Genomic DNA, 16,446 nt, shown 5'->3' with positions numbered 1-16,446 from the left:
CTTTTGGCTGAGGCAGATAGCAGACGGAGCCCAGAGCACGTGGAGCTCTTACATAACACGTTGGGCAGATGGTCTACACAAGCACAGATGTGTGTTTGTGTATGTGTGTGTGTGTGTGTGTGTGTGTGTGTGTGTGTGTGTGTGTGTGTGTGTGTGTGTGTGTGTGTGTGTGTGTGTGTGTGTGTGTGTGTATGTGAGAGAGACTGAATGGGTGTCACATGGTTTGCCATTAAGGCAATGATGCAAGGAAATGCCTGAATGTGTACGTGTCTTTCTCTGTGTGTGTGTGTGTGTGTGTGTGTGTGTGTGTGTGGGGGGCATGTGATCGTGAGCGCATTCATGCAAAAAAGGTCCGGTGAAAATCGCAGTACAAAATGCGTATGTGTGTGTGTGTGTGTGTGTGTGTCGTTGTGTATAATTATGCATGCATGCAAACCTGCTTACAAGGTAGGAATGTGTGTTTATGCGGGCACAGGCATGCAGACACACTCATGGGCCCAACCACAAATCCGAAAAAGCGTCCGGTTCAAACAACTCTGATTACTTCCAACACATCGCGCAAAGTAGGTCAGCAAATGGAATCTCCTCTGCAGAGATCACACACACACACGCAGACGCAGACGCACACACACACACACACACACACACACACACACACACACACACCTAGAATTTGTCAAATATGTATCTGTCTGGATTTACTGGTGATAGTAAAGGTGGTGACAGTGCGATGGTGGGATGTAAGAATACAGTGCTTGAGCATAGGCCAAACGTTATTGGGGAGGCCAAATCATTTCCTGTCTTTCTATCCGTACCTCTCCTCGTCGGGTGATAGTCATCATAATAAAATCCCTTGACTCTGAGATTTTTTTGGTTACGACTTTAAATATAGACATGAAGGCTACACAGACACATGGTATATCACAGCTGTCTCCCCACAGAATACGTCACGTCAGATTCTTATGTCAAGGTTGGATAATGTACTGAGTGTGTTTAAATGGGATGGATCCCCTCAAAGAATTTACTTAAAAGGATACTTTAAAGGATAAGCGGGTTCCCGGTCGCATCGGGCCGGGTGCAGTATTTGATAGAAACGTTGCGGCGCCGCGAACGAAGAGCCCTCGTCTTCATCACTGTCCCGTTTTAACCTTGTGTTCCTTAATCGAGAGCGACTAATGCATTTTCTTCGGACAATCGATTTTTTTAAATTTTTGTTATGTTGGTTACGTTTTAAGCAGCTCAGGACGACTACAGGCCTTATCTTCATCGTCAGGGATCATCAACAAAGAGCTCTCCAAACCCTTGTGAATCCTACCCTCTGATCCATCGCACTGATCTGGGGTCCAGTATGTCTGAGTTGGTCGGGGTGACTGATAGGTCTTATTCACATTTAAGGCTGTTTTGGCTAGAAGCACGTGTCTTTTATTTATTTTAGAGAATGAAATATTGAGGAAATCGAGTAAGATAAGACTTTATTAATCCCCAGGTGGAAATTCGGGAACAATAAAAGGGGGGAAATGTTGTTGACTCTGGCTTGGATGATAGATTTCCACTGTAGATAGTCAAAGTGCTGTTGCTGTTATTGGCGTTATAACACTTCTAGACCGCTCGACGGAGTGTTTGGAAAGATGCAAAAATATTATTAAAATGAGCTCAATGTGCTTGTACTGATGCCGTTATCATATATGGACCCTTTTCCCATCAGACCTTTTGAGCCAGAGTCATTTTGGGGACTGTCTTCACTGAGGTGTTTCTGTTTTTCCGTCCAGGAGTCGTCAACGCTGGAACAACTTTATTAAACAGCCCCACATAGTATATAGTATAGAGGGAAGTTAAGAAGCTTGACCGTGAGGAGGAAGTAGAAAATAAATCCAATATGTGAAGTGAAAATAACAAAATGCGCATATACGATAAGGCAACATATAAGATGTATGTGAAAAAATATGAAATCGTAAGGTAATGTTGGCTATAGCATCTAAATGTGTTGAAACCTATCAACTTCAATGATAAAAACATGCCAATGGCAAAAAATACAGTACATTTTTATATTCTCTCATCAACTCTACAATGCTGCTTGCTTATTCCTAGAGAAGGCCGAGATGTGACTGTGGTTATGTAGTGGTTTGATACCGTGACAAAATTTACTTATTTTAAGTCGCTTTGGACAAAGCCTCTGCTAAATTACCTAATGTAATATCGTGTAATGAAAACCATTAGCGACATATGCACTATCGTTAAAACACAAGTTTCTGAGAAGATAAACTTATACTATATTTATGTAAAGCTGCTTTCACACAGCTTTAAATACCTGAAATTATCCGGACATTACCCGGATAATTGCGTGTCCTGCATGTGTCAACGCAAATGTTGGAATCATTTGGAGACATTACCCGGACTTTAACCCGGCCAGCACCCCAGTACAAAGTCTGCTTCATGTCCGAATGAGCCCATGTGTGAACAGAGCAGGTGATTGTCCGGATCATCACAGTGAGTGAGTGAGTGTGTCCCGCGCTGATGACGTCACTATCATGCGCCAGTTATTTACCTTCATGTAAATCTTCGGGCACGGAGCGTAGCTGCTTCGTGATCCTTTCTGCTTCCCTTAATATACCTTTACACGATTTCGTTTATATTATGTCAAAAAACATGGAGTATCGACGCCAAAAAAGACATGTCGGTGCATCATTGCATCACGTCCTGCCTCCTGCACGCTGTACCCAGGTTCCGCCCCTTGCCTTAACACACTGTAGTATTTCCAGGTGGTGTAGACCTGTCTGACAAGGAGAATCTCCGGTTGTGAGCTCCATGTGTGAAAGGGCGACTCCGGACAATGTCCAGACCTGATTATCCGGATATTGTCCGGAGTGCATGTGTGAAAGCAGCTTAAGTGAGCCTTGTGCAGTTGCTTTAATGAGCGTGGTGGAAACTTCAAATCAGCATTAATCCCAAGTGACGATGATTAAAACACTGCAGCACTATTTGATATGTGCGACGCTTATGCAAAGGTCTTACGTTGAAAGCGGGCGAGGCGGGCATGGCGCCCTCTGCTGGCAGCTCCTTCAAGGTGTTGAACGGCTGCAGCAGACCCAGGGCCAACATGCGGCAGCACAGCTCCGCGGCCTCCTCCGCCCCGGTGGAGCCCTCGCCATGCTGCGTACGCAACCTCTCCACCAGAGTCCCTCCTAGAGGGGGAGGAGAGGGAGAAAGAGAGGAGAGAAAATTAGACGAGACTGTAACACAGTGTCGCTGTGGCTATGTTTTGATGCAAAGGGGAGACTTCAGTGATAACGAAAAAAGGGAGATAAATGAGAAGGCGAATAGCATTAACTAAAAATATGCAGTAGTTGAACCCAGTAGGTGGGAAAAGACCTACTCTGGTACTGCAAAAAAAACAACAAAAAAACAAAAACAAACAGAGGTGGCCTCCTGTCTCAGAGCCCAGACGGAAAACTAAAAAGAAGCATAATAAATAGAGATCATTTTAAAGTAAATCTACGAGTTGTCCATTAGAACTACAAGTCGTAGTATTCTGTACTAATGTACAACATTTGATTCCTGCTCTACTTTAGTACACTTAAAAGTACATAAGTATGAACTATGTATACAGTATATACATTATACTATAACTCTGGCAGCAAGTATACAAAGCATACTAAAACTGAAGTATTCTTTCGTGTGCTATTTCAGATGTGTCGTCAGATAGAAACCAAGTAAGGTACAGTTGTTTTTTCCAGTCAAATTACGTGGTGTTTCGTATTGCATTTTCATGTTTACACATCTTTTCTAACCGATGTGACGAGGCGAGCCGGTGAGCAAACGCAAATACACTAGATTTCAATTTGTTCAAAACCAAATCCATGACATTTCTCCCGTGGATGTGTTAATTAAACACCTACGCCTGCAAACTCCGTTCACGCCTGGAAAAGGAAAAGGCTTCATGTGCTAATTATACGTATATAAGTTACGGGTGAGAATACACCGATGGCAAATTTATTCAGGAGGCAAGTTAATAAGTTGTGTTTAATATTTGTATTTTATTAATTTAATAACATATCATATGAAATATTTTCAACTAGCATTAAATGTCTTATAACTGTTATGACAGATACTTTAGGGGAAAAAAGAGAACCTTTCCAAAGAGAAAGATGATTTTTGATGCTGTCTTCTGTGAAAGAAGACATTAATGTTCAAGTTGTTTGAATCATTAGACCATAGGACACATTTCTACCAAGATTTTTTTCTTGTTTAATCGGTTGAAAGCATCTGTCCCAATTTACGGTTAATTTCTTCAAATTATTATTATTTCATTGATTTTATCTATTTAAGTATGCATGATTTTTATTTTTAACTTCTTTACATGTATATGTTTGCAGTGCATCAGCCTCTGTTTGCACTACTAAGAAGCAAGAATAGTAAAATAAATAATAAGGAGGTTGTTGTGATGGAGGGCGAGTAAATGGAAATTAGAGCTGTCAAGGATTAATGTAGAAAATCGTGGCGATAATCTTCAAATCCTCCAGCAGGACGGTTGGATCCCCCGTGAGAGACATTCCTGCTTTTCACAAATCAGCGTTAGAGTCTGGGGAAAACGTTGACGATGGAGTAACTGTGGGAGACGGGAACAGCAAATAAAATGTGGAACTCATTTCATCCCCCAAAATCCATGAAACGGCTGAACTTTAGAGCAGTCAGTTCTAATGCTGTCAGATTAAATAAATAAAAAAATCTAAAATAAAATAAATGATTGATCGATCATTTATTTTATTTTTGATTGATTTTATTATTATTTTTAGATTTTTAGATTTTTTTTTTAGAGGGATAGATATTTAAAGTCCCTTACAAATGAAATAGCAAGGCCCTGTTTTCAAGAACAATGTGTTCTTTTATATAAACTCTTTAGGCATTGGAGATGTGCCTCAATTACTGAAATTAAAAAACAAAAAAACAACAACATATTTTTCCAAATAACCACAGCAACTAAACATACTATACTGCTCTGTGGGGTTGGGTCAAATCAGTTCTTCTGAAAAAACCCACCGATGCCAAAATAATGATTGAATTGAACATTCGTCTTATTAGACTGGGAAAATGTCCTCGTTGTGTATTTCTTTCCGTCCTGTGTCTGCCGAGCTTTAAACCGAACTGATCAATATCACATGTGCCGCTGGATTCATTTGCAGCCGAAACGCAAGTCATTTGAGTTCGAGACACGGAAAAAAAGAGAGAAAGCGGGAGGAAGAAAAGCCGGTTCCAGGCACCTTGACTTTAAGGCTTCTGATAACTCAGCTGATGAAATGTGAATGGACCTCATATCACACTTTATTTATGTCACGCAGATACACTGTCACCTCGGATTAGCGTTTTAGGAGTGTGGTGTGTGTGTGTGTGTGTGTGTGTGTGTGTGTGTGTGTGTGTGTGTGTGTGTGTGTGTGTGTGTGTGTCTACGTGTGTGAATCTGTGTATGTATATATACATACACACAACCAACAACACAATAAATACATGTATATACATATTATGAATATCTGTACATGTATTTGTATAACTATGTCTATGTGTCTATTTTTTATGTGGTAGTTTTTTCTATTTGTGCACTCTTGAGTGCATGCATAAGTGTGTGTGTGTGTGTGTGTGTGTGTGTGTGTGTGTGTGTGTGTGTGTGTGTGTGTGTGTGTGTGTGTGGGTGTGTGTGTGTGTGTGCGCGCCCGCAGCGAAAGTGCATGCTTGTGTGCATGTGTGTGAGCGTCCTAAGTAGTGTGCTGTGATTGATGAGCAGACAGTGGAGAGCGGCCGAGCCCCTGACACTCAATTGCACAGAGCAACATTGTTTTCCAACAAGACGGCCATTGTTGTGAAGATACTCCACAATAAATAACTTGAGCTGCCTTTGTCCGTTATTTGCTGATGTGCCCTTATTCCGGCAAATCATAATTTTGGGTTAGGGTTAGGGTTAGGGTTAGGGTTACACTCCACTAATGACTACAACGGTTCAGCGGCCATTAAACTATTCGTTTCCCACTGTAATTGCATAATGGTCTGATCTCTGTTACAGACGGCACTGAAAGCCAAAGGACAAAGCAGCCATCCAGCCAGGGATTCCCAAACATAATAGGATTAGATGATGACCTAACCGACAGCATTTCACAGTAAAAGCCTGCTTTTTCTACAAGGAAATATTTTGGAGTTTTGGCCAATAGTAGAATTTAAACCTCATTGGGGGTAGTATCAATGGGGAAAAAAAGGACGGTTTTGCATTTAGATATTATAATGATCCAGCAGTAGTTAAGTCAACCTTCTCCATCAGGCTCCCACAGCAAAACAAATAATGAAATCAGTTATTGACTCCATTGGCATCATCCAAATCAAACTGTGATTGAGACCTTCCTGAAATGCTGTATGAAAGACTACATTTAACCAAATACTGTTTGAGTGCCCCTGAAACAGGTGAATGACCTGTTGTACTCACCGGAGAAGACGTCCAGGTGAGACACTGCGGCGCTGGAGTTCTTGCGCGCCGAATGCGTTCTCCTGGAACCCAGGGTCCAGTAGCCTCCGACCGCGCCCCCTCTCTCTGACGCCTCCTGCTCTTGGAACACCGTATCTTCATCCTGGCTGGCTCTCAGCTCGTCCAGCTCCTTGGACCAGTCGGCGGACATACAGAGGGTCCCAGCGACGGAGCAGGACCTCTGCCTGTTGTTCCTCAACCTGTGGCCTTTGGCTGAACTTCGGCCGCACCCCGCGCCGACCTCCATTTTCCTGGGAACCTGAGGGCTGGTGAGCGGGGAGCCAACGGGCGAGGTAAGCTGCCGTGTGGTGGTCTTCACGTACGAGGGGTGGATGGGAGGATAGAGTTTGACGGTGGAGCTGGCGATGGAGGACTTTCTTCCAGGACTGAAGCCGTGAGGGCCTTCTGGGCTGAGCTGGCTAATGGATTGGCTGCTCAGCCGTCTGCTCAGGGACAGGAACTTCAGCCTACCATCTTCCTCGTCTTCCCTGTCCATTGTCAGGTCCAAGCTGCTAGCGCTCTTATGCGGCCCCATCGGCCCCGCCGGAATTAAAAGTACACTGGGCACAGAGATAGTTTTGATCTGCGTCGCCACTTTTCCGTCGCTGGGTCCGGTCGGACTCTCCAGCTCATCCTGGGATCCGTCGGCGCTCTCATAGGAGGTGTTGGTGTCGGGAAAACTATACGTGCTGTTTGTCTGTGGGAAGAGGCTGCCGCTGCTCATGTCCGTGTCCGGGACCAATGATGAGGGGCCACTCTCACTTGGGGACCCCGGTTCGGATGAGTTTCTTGAGATGGGTACAATCGGTCTCTCACTCTCTATTTTCCTGCTTTTTAAACTTTGGTCTTCCCCTGCAGTTTGCAGGTTTGGTAGAGCAGTCTGGGCAGACTTTGCCACCTCCAGGTCAGTCGTTATAGGGGCCTCATATTTACCTTTTTCAGAGGTCAACCTTTCTGCGACCCCCTCATCAGCTCCACGCTGCTCTTTGATGGCCTGCTGGATGTCAGACAGCAGATCCTCATGCTCCGCCACCGCTGAGTGAAAGCTGTAGAGGTCAGCATCCGACCCCGAGCTGGTTTTCCTGCTGTCCTCATCCACGACGGACCGCCTGCCGCCTCTTGGTTCGCCTTGGTCCATTTCGCCGTCTGACATACACATCTCGTCAGCTGAGAGACTGGCCTCCGGGGTTGCCACCGCTTGATCGACGTGGCTCGATCTGCCACCGTCCAAGACTCCCTCTCCTTTGGCTTTGGAGAAACTCTTTCTGATCCTCATGCTGGAAAACACCGAACTCTTCGATTCTGATTTAGGTTTCTTCTTGTCGCCTCCCATCTTACTCTGGGACTTCTTTGACTTTTTGTCCAATTCCCTGATGTCGGCCGGAACGACGTCGCAAGGCGCGTCCCCGACTCCCCCACCGGGACCTCCGCCTCTCTTCTGCTTGGCCTCCTGGTTCCCCATGTTCCTGAGCAGGCGGACCCCCTTGGCGATCAGGCCATGCTGCTGGGGACGAGGCGGGCTAGACTGAACTTGCGCCTGGGCTGCCGGCGCTCCTTTGCTGTCGCTCGGATTCTGGCTCGGCTGCCCTAATCCCCACCGTTTGGCGGGGAAGGACGCTGCCTCGGCCGACGCTGCCGACGCCGGAGTGACGATTATGTGGGGGGGGCTGGCACTGGCATCCACGGGCTCCCTCCCCCTCCCCCTCCCTTGCTCCGATCCTCTCTCTCGCTCATCCCTCCTCCCCCCGTCTGCCGCCGCCGCTGCGCACTCGGCCGTCTTGCATAACGGGCTGCTGGTTGAGCGAGCCAGGAGGCGATGCTGTGGCCCCCCCCGCTCCCTCTCAGACAGAGGCTGAGGACGCTGCCGCTGCTCTGCAATACGCTTCTGCAGCTGCTGCTGATGGAGCTGCTGCTGTTGCTGAATGGGAAGCAGGAGCGAGTGCTGCTGTCTGCGGAGGATGTTGGTCACACTGCTCTTCCTCCGGTCTTTGAAGGTGGTGGTGAAGAAGCTTTCCTTGAGGAAGGGCACCTGGGTCTCCACCGTCTTGATGGTCTGCATGGTGACTTCCAAGTTCCCTCTCAGATTTATTAGAGTGGCTGAATGAAAATGAAACAAAAAGTAGTACTGCACATGAAATGGAACATAGTCAGAGAACATTGTTTCATTGAGTTTATTGAACATTGTCTTAGTAAAACTCTAGAAACATGAATTAGAAGGAGAAGTGGCATCTTGCGGTATCAGCTCACAAGATGCCACACACTTTCTTTTTCTGTGATGCTTATTAAGAGTGGCTGAAAAACAAACCAATTTGAGGACTAAAAAAGCATCCAAGCACAAGTTAATGGCACACAATTGATTCACAATGAAATAAACAATCAAAACACGGAACAACTATGCATCAAAGCATTTGGGCGCATAATTTATGTGTTAACTGTCGAATAATTTCAAGAATTTTTATAGTACAGCAAACACTGTCATTTTAAACAGATCCTTGTTTGTGTTTTCATGTGTTCTGAGTATGTGTGTGTGCGTGTGTAAGCACATGATGCATGATTGCACCTTGTGAATATACATCTGTGTGACAGCAAAAAAAGCTGGGTCATCTGGAAGTCACATACACTCACACACAAGGGAACATTATCTTAACAATCCCATTTTGTTACAATGGGGGCAAAGTCTATAATAAATACAACAAAACAGCAGCAATCTCTCAGTCAAGAAATATATCTGAAAGGGACGTTTACACGGCATGAATGTATTTCTATTTTTTTAATAGATATAGGTTAGATAACTGGTTCTAGATAGATAGATAGATAGATAGATACTTTATTAATCCAGAGGGAAATTACGTTAATTCCAGTCGACTAAACGAGAGTTACACATGTAACTGGTTATATTTCATTCCGAGTGACCGTCAGAGTTGCTGGATCTTCTCCATCTCACGTCTGCGCAGGTTCAGTGTGTTTACCAACAAAGTCACCTGTTGTCCTGGGATGACGCCCCTATAGAAGCCTGCATCATCGCAGAGGACGCCGCCCTCAGGATCGTCTCACCAAGATTCTGACTGACATGTGGAATTCATAGAACCACATTCACATGCGGTAAGATAAAACCAAATAACATAACATAAGATACATAAGATAAAACCAAATAGAAATGTTTTTGCAAATAATGAAATCAATTTAAATGTGTTTTATATGAGTATACATTGCACCAGATACCTTGTTGAGCAAAGAACAAACATATACAGTATGTAATCAGTGGTGTAGTGGTGCCTGCAGATGTGGGTATACTCTATACATTTTTCCCAAAAATATTTTGTTTTAAGCGGCCCATCCAGCAAAGGATTAACTTCCTGTTTTATAAAGTGACATTAAAGACTACTCTTGCATATTTAGTTCACCCAAAATTGCAGTATTTGAAAACTGTCACATAACTTCTGCTGCTTGACTTCAGGGAGTAATGATAATTATAGAATTAACATTAGCCACAGAAGAGCAATCGATACTGGCCCACAGACTGTAGGGCGAGACAACTACATAATTAGCCACTCTTTATGTGAAGATAATCACTTTAGTGGGTGTATTTTAGGGAACATGTGCTCAGGCTGTCTCTATGATTTGGCTATTGCAGGACACTACTGGAATGATGCGCATCGGAGGGGATATAGAAGTGGTCTACGCAATGCAGACTGAACAAGAAGTAGGTATACCTGCGTAAACCCTGCACTACACCACTGTATGTAATTACGTAGAAGTAATGCGATACAGTATAACCATGTCCCACTCACCAATTTCGACAATTACAGTGGTAGCTCACATTTAATTATTTATGGCAGACTACTATTAAAAACATGTTTTAATACCTTTTATCTGGATAACTGCAAGACAATGTTTAACTTAAAGTGTATGCAGAGATCATAGGACATATTGTGAGACACTCTAAACATGATCAACATGTTGTAATGCCCTCGGGAGGAGTTTCAGAGTCTCTTGTTGCAGATTAAATCGATTTGAATATTTATTTATCCCTGTGTCAATAAAGATTTTTAATAGCAGTGGATAAAAAAAAGGACGAGGCCAGGATGGACACAGGAGGATCTTTGTTTTTAATAAGGTGTTTGTGAAGATCTTTGCTTTAATTGGTGTGTTTTTTTTCTGTTTGTCAATATATTTTAGGAACCTTGCTCTATGTTCTTCATTTATTAAAATCTATGTTTTTTTATTTTATTTTTATTTTTTTATTGCTGCAGCATGGGTGAAACCAAGGCCAAAGTTTCCACTTTGTCGGACAATAAAGTTAATCTTGAACAAGCAGAATGACAAAGATTGTTTTAGATTTTTCACACAATAACTAATAAAAGCTTTAGTGTTAGCGTTAGTATTTGAGACAAAAACGTACTAACGTACCAAAACTGTTGGTTACAAAAGATTTAAATCACTGTTGTTTCCTCTCTCTACGACAACATCAACACACCTGGGACGTTTCACCACGTAACCGGTGGAGCCATTAAAAAACCATGCACCGTGCCCATACGCTTCGCCAACGTGCCTGGTACATTTAAGCCGTAACTCTCGTTCTATTTCATTCCTACTGACAGTCAGAGATGTTGCCTTTATGCACTGGATGGCTTTTACTTACATGGTCACAAGGAACTCACCATCTCATGACTATAAAGATGTCGGCAAGACCGCTGCAGCAACAGCAGGAGGAACCGGCATATTGACCCTGTAGAAGTGGCCAAAGGTACATGGTGAAGACCAGGTAGCCACAGCCACAAATGTCTCCCAACTGTACCCCTCCTCAGACAGCCCATGAGTTGGACACACACCAGTAAAATGGCATTTCAGGTATACTGTAGGTAGGCTCTTAGACCCATAGGCATGCATAATAGCCTAGGCAATCCATTGGGACAGTTTCTGTTTTGACAGGGCTCGGCCGCTACTGCATCCGCCATGACAAACAAAAAGATTATTGGACCTACAAAGGCTTGCTGTTTCCGCCATGTTGTTGCATGCACTGGGCACAGTCACTCCTGCCTCTCCATTCCCCCACCCTCCTGGCCCTGGAGGGTGTAAGCACATAACTCAATGGTCTGATTCACATGAAGGGGAGACAACCGTTTCCGGAGGAACGAGGGGTTTGGCCACAGCGTGACCCCTGAGTCATAAGGGTTCGAGCGCATGCATCTTGGGCTAACTGATCAAGCATGAAGCCCCCCCACTCGTCATGTTGATGCTATGGCAAGAAGGAATGCTGTCTTAATAGACAGCCATTTCAACTCGGCCTCCTCGATGGGCTTAAAAGGGGACCGGCACAGGGCTTCAGAAACCACTGGCAAGTCCCAAAGGGGTACTCGTGTTGTGTGAGGCGGATTCTGCCGCCTGACCTCGCCGAGGAGGTGAGTAATCAGAGTGTGTGAGCCCACCATCTGATTTTCCACCTTGGTGTGATGTGCTGAAATAGCTGCTAACATAAACCTTAATGGTGGAGGGCGGATTTGCTGGCTTCCAGTGGAGACTGTAGGAGCTTCAGTATTACTGGTACCGAACATCGCTCTGGGATGTCACTGTGGTTTTCGTACCAAGCTCCAAATAGTCATCACCTGTTGGCATAAAGTGAACGGGTGGAGGGCGCCCGAGAGCTAAGTATGGTCTGAACAACTGCCTGATCACTTAATATCAGGAGCACGTCTGGGCCAGACCACAAGCTGCAGCCACCTGGGAGATGCCATATTTGACCTTCCAGCTGTGACAAGAGATCCTTCCTCCCCACGGAGGGCCCACAGTTCCTCATTGAGGAGTCTGAGCGCACAGGAAACCATAATCTCCCCAGCCAGTTTGGAGCCACCAGCAGGAGTCCGTGGTTGCTCTGCCAAACCCTGTTCAGGGTTGCAAAAAATAAGGGTGCTCGGAAGAAAGGCATGTAGAAGCCTGTCTGACCATGCGTGGGTGAGGGCCTCCTGACCAAGTAGGCTGGATGTCTCTGTCAGAGAATAACAAAGGGAACAGACAGTGTGTCGTTCTCTCGGAGGCGAACACTTCCACCTCTGCTCTACCGAATCGGCCCAGATCTCTTCTTCCATATGTGGGTGGAGTCTCCACTCCCCTGGGGGTGGCTTCTGTCGGTACAGAAAGTCTGCCACATAATTGCATCTGGCAGTATGTGTCTGAAGCTCAGAAGACGAGGTAGAGCCAGGTTACTCACCCTGAGTTCCAGCAAAAGAGTTCCCCTGACAGACCTGTGTTGCCAAACTGCTCCCGACCCCCGAAGTGAAGCATCCATTATGAACAGCTCCAGACGTAATGGAATCCTCCCCAAAAGAACACCCTGGTCCAGATAGGTCCTCCTAATTCAGGGTCTCAGGGCCTGGAAGCAGTTCTTGCACCCTCTGACCGGTTTCTGTACGACCTTGGGTCCAGATGCAGACCACTGAACCACACCTAAATGGGACGTAGAGATAAAAGGCCCAACGGGATCACGTAGGAAGCTGCAGTGAAAATACAGAACGTCCTGGGGACGGGAAAGCCCTCCTTTGTTGAGAGTCTAGTGCCATCCCCAAAAAGGTTACCTACTGGCTTGGGGTGAGATAATTGTAGCTGTACTGTAGTTCACTCTGAGACCAAGTTTCCCTATGTGAGAAAGTGTATGTGCCATGTCTTTCACAGCACCCTCTCAGGCTGCCATACAGCTGGTGAAAATCCAGATCCAGCAACAGTCTGAACAGAAGGAATCTGAACTGATAGGCTTTGCCCTTGAAGGCAAACCCCAGGAACTTCCTTTGATGCATGGAAATTGGAACATGAAAGTATGCATCTTCTAGTGGGTATGGTGGTACAGCGCATTGCACTGCTGCCTCACAGAAAGAAGGGGCACCGTGCTCCGGTAGGTTATTTCCCGATTAGGGCCTTTCTGTGTGGTGTTTGCATGTTCTCCCTGTGGTCACATGATGTTTCTTCCATGTAACATCAGAAGGACCCCGACCAAAAACATGCAGAACATCGTCGTCTGACCAGTGATGGACACTTGTAATTGGTCCCGGGTCACGAGTTTAAAGCAGAGAACTCATTTCACAGGCCTGTGTGTGTGTGTGTGTGTGTGTGTGTGTGAGAAATAAAGAATCTTCTCATCTTTCAGGTCAATGAATGTGAACCAGTTCCCTTATTTGACCCAAAATAAGTTGTCTCTTCCTCCTCCTGATCATAAAACTGACACTACGGCTGTCTATGGGGACTATGAATGCCGCAGTTCATGCAAGCAGTGTCTAATAACACAGCTTTCAGGTGGGCCACACCGAGACATGCAGGGCACTCAGCGTGACAATCTTCTACTTGAAGAGCAGCCATGCATGTGCTACCGCTACAGTACAGGCCGATTACACCGCAACCGGTTATCAGACGCTACCCGGTAAATACCTGAATGCTTACTTGCTAACCAATATTCAGCAAAAGCACCGAACAATTGGCCACAACAATTGCTGAGGCTGCAGCTCGTTAACAGCAAAAACACTGACCCAGCAAAAAACCCAGCCCTCAAAATCACAGCAGAACATGCGCACAGCGAAATGCATTTCAAACTGAGCTCGGCTTCATCCGGCTGGTCGGGGCGGAGCTAAGTCTGGCGACGATCTCACGTCTTCACAGCGACAAGGAAAGTTCAGCAGACTTCAGTTTAATGTAAATGTTCAGTGCCGGGCGCCGGATGACAGCAAATAGGAGAGAAGATATGCTCTCAATGGCGCTGATCCTTCGAAAATTAACCGGACCGCTGCGTAATTGTTCAGGATAAGGCTATTTTTTAAATGAAAAACATCCCTTAAACTATCGATAAAATAAGGAACACATTTTATGTTTCTCTAATAAAGACAATTCTTTATCTTAATGGACAGATGGCAAGATTAGTTGTGTCGTTTTTTCTAGGTAGTTTATTTTGCTAAGTAAACACACTACACCTGTATCATAATTCTTTGTTTGCCACAGAGCTCATTTTCTGCAATACTCCGAAGGGAAAATCCCAGTGGTTTATCCGGGGTGGTTCCCTCGACCAATGGGTGATGCTGACTTCCGGGTTGGCTCCAGAAACACCTCATACCTGCAGCCCTCCTATCTGCCGTCTCCCGCAGTCTACCATCGGCCGTCTCCCGCGCCCTCCTTTCGGTCTCCCGCAGCCCTCCTGTCAGCCGTCTCCCGCAGGCCTCCTATCGGTCTCCCGCAGGCCTCCTATCGGTCTCCCGCAGGCCTCCTATCGGTCTCCCGCAGGCCTCCTATCGGTCTCCCGCAGGCCTCCTATCGGTCTCCCGCAGCCCTCCTATCGGTCTCCCGCAGCCCTCCTATCGGTCTCCCGCAGGCCTCCTATCGGTCTCCCGCAGCCCTCCTGTCAGCCATACCGCAGCCCTCCTATCGGTCTCCCGCAGCCCTCCTATCGGTCTCCCGCAGGCCTCCTATCGGTCTCCCGCAGCCCTCCTATCGGTCTCCCGCAGCCCTCCTATCGGTCTCCCGCAGCCCTCCTATCAGTCTCCCGCAGCCCTCCTATCGGTCTCCCGCAGCCCTCCTATCGGTCTCCCGCCGCCCTCCTATCAGTCTCCCGCAGCCCTCCTATCGGCTGTCGCCCGTCTGCTCAGTGAAGTAACTCAGCAAGTAAACAGATTTTATTTATAAAACAAGAGTACCAAGGTGCTGTACGATAAAGAAGTTATAGAAAATAGAAACTAAAATAGAACGTTAGAAACAGAAATACAGAAACGACACAAAAGCCGTGAGCTCGTCGCCGGTGGTCGCTCCGCCCCCTGCGGCCGGATGGAGCCGAGCCGCAGCCCATCTGCGCCGGCGGTGTGGCCCTACCTTCGGCCAGGTAAATGAAAACCTCCCTTGCCGGTCCAAGACGGAACGCTCACCACGGCCTCTGGAGGATGAATAACCTGAAGCTCCCACCGCTGAGGCTACCCGCAGGTAATCTTGGCCGTTAGGAAAAAAACGACTTTTGTTGATATTTTTCCTGAAACTGCTTCTTTAAGGTAATCAGGTCAACTGTGTCATTGCCTGTCCCCACATAATGGCACATCAAATAAATAAACACATAAACATACATACACATAAAAGGTGCGTATGTGTGTATATAAATATATATATGTGTGTGTGTGTGTGTGTGTGTGTGTGTGTAAATGTACACAATTATAAAATCTAAATATAAAATATGTTTATATGTTTAAATGCCTAAAATCACATAGGTGCTGTATGCAAAATATTTTTTTATCAATGTTTAAAACATTGATACATACATATACAAACATATAAAAGATTGTTAAAAGTTGATTATAAAACTACTGAACTCGGTAGAGTGCTGCGAGGCGACGCTTCTGCCGTGGCATGAGCTGTCTTGGCCATGGCAATTTATGGAAATATTTTGTACATACTTTGGTAAATAGCTTTTTTTGGAGATCTGGGGTAAATGTTATCAGACAGAAGTCCTATTGTAGCTGAGACATTTGTTTGCTTAATAACCCCACTGCACAGCACGCCTGCATCCATGACTAGTTCTGGTGGCGTCTTATAAGTACATTTAAGCATATATTTGTAAAATTCCCTGTCCAGAATTGATTATGATTAGGATGTGAGCTGCAATGACTGTACTGTAAGTTACAAAACAACATGACTATAATTGATGGTAAAAGTCCTTTGATAGTTGACCATGACTCACTCCTCACTTTTAATGCAAACTTTGAAGAGGCGATCACATTTTTTCAAACAATTCAAATACAATTGCCTAGTATAGACATCTAATATAACACATATAAAAGGATATTCCCAAATAGTTCCTTTTGAGTGAAACGCGATGACAAAACAATCAAAGTGACGAAAAGGGTACGACTTTCCACATAGATAAACCAGAGACTGAGCCTATTAGTCAGGTCTCCATGAAGTAATGACACAGAGGATACTGT

General features: G+C 45.4%; 1 protein-coding gene across 1 annotated transcript in view; it reads right to left on the bottom strand.

Moving 5' to 3' along the window:
- The window catches only part of fmn2a (formin 2a), a gene marked incomplete at its 5' end in the record, with an annotated part of 39,972 nt that extends 31,408 nt beyond the window's left edge, over nt 1-8,564 (bottom strand). The window contains 3 exons of the mRNA XM_080016435.1: nt 3,013-3,182; nt 6,467-8,137; nt 8,387-8,564. Of these exons, the coding sequence (XP_079872561.1) occupies nt 3,013-3,182; nt 6,467-8,137; nt 8,387-8,564 (2,019 nt within the window). The remainder of the gene's footprint in view (nt 1-3,012; nt 3,183-6,466; nt 8,138-8,386) is intronic.
- Between the last annotated feature and the right edge of the window lie 7,882 nt (nt 8,565-16,446).

Source organism: Zeus faber (genome assembly GCF_960531495.2).
Source record: "Zeus faber genome assembly, chromosome: 16".
NCBI classification, from domain to species: Eukaryota; Metazoa; Chordata; class Actinopteri; order Zeiformes; family Zeidae; genus Zeus; species Zeus faber.
Note: the sequence above shows the minus strand (reverse complement) of the source record. Positions and strands in the feature narration are given on the sequence as shown.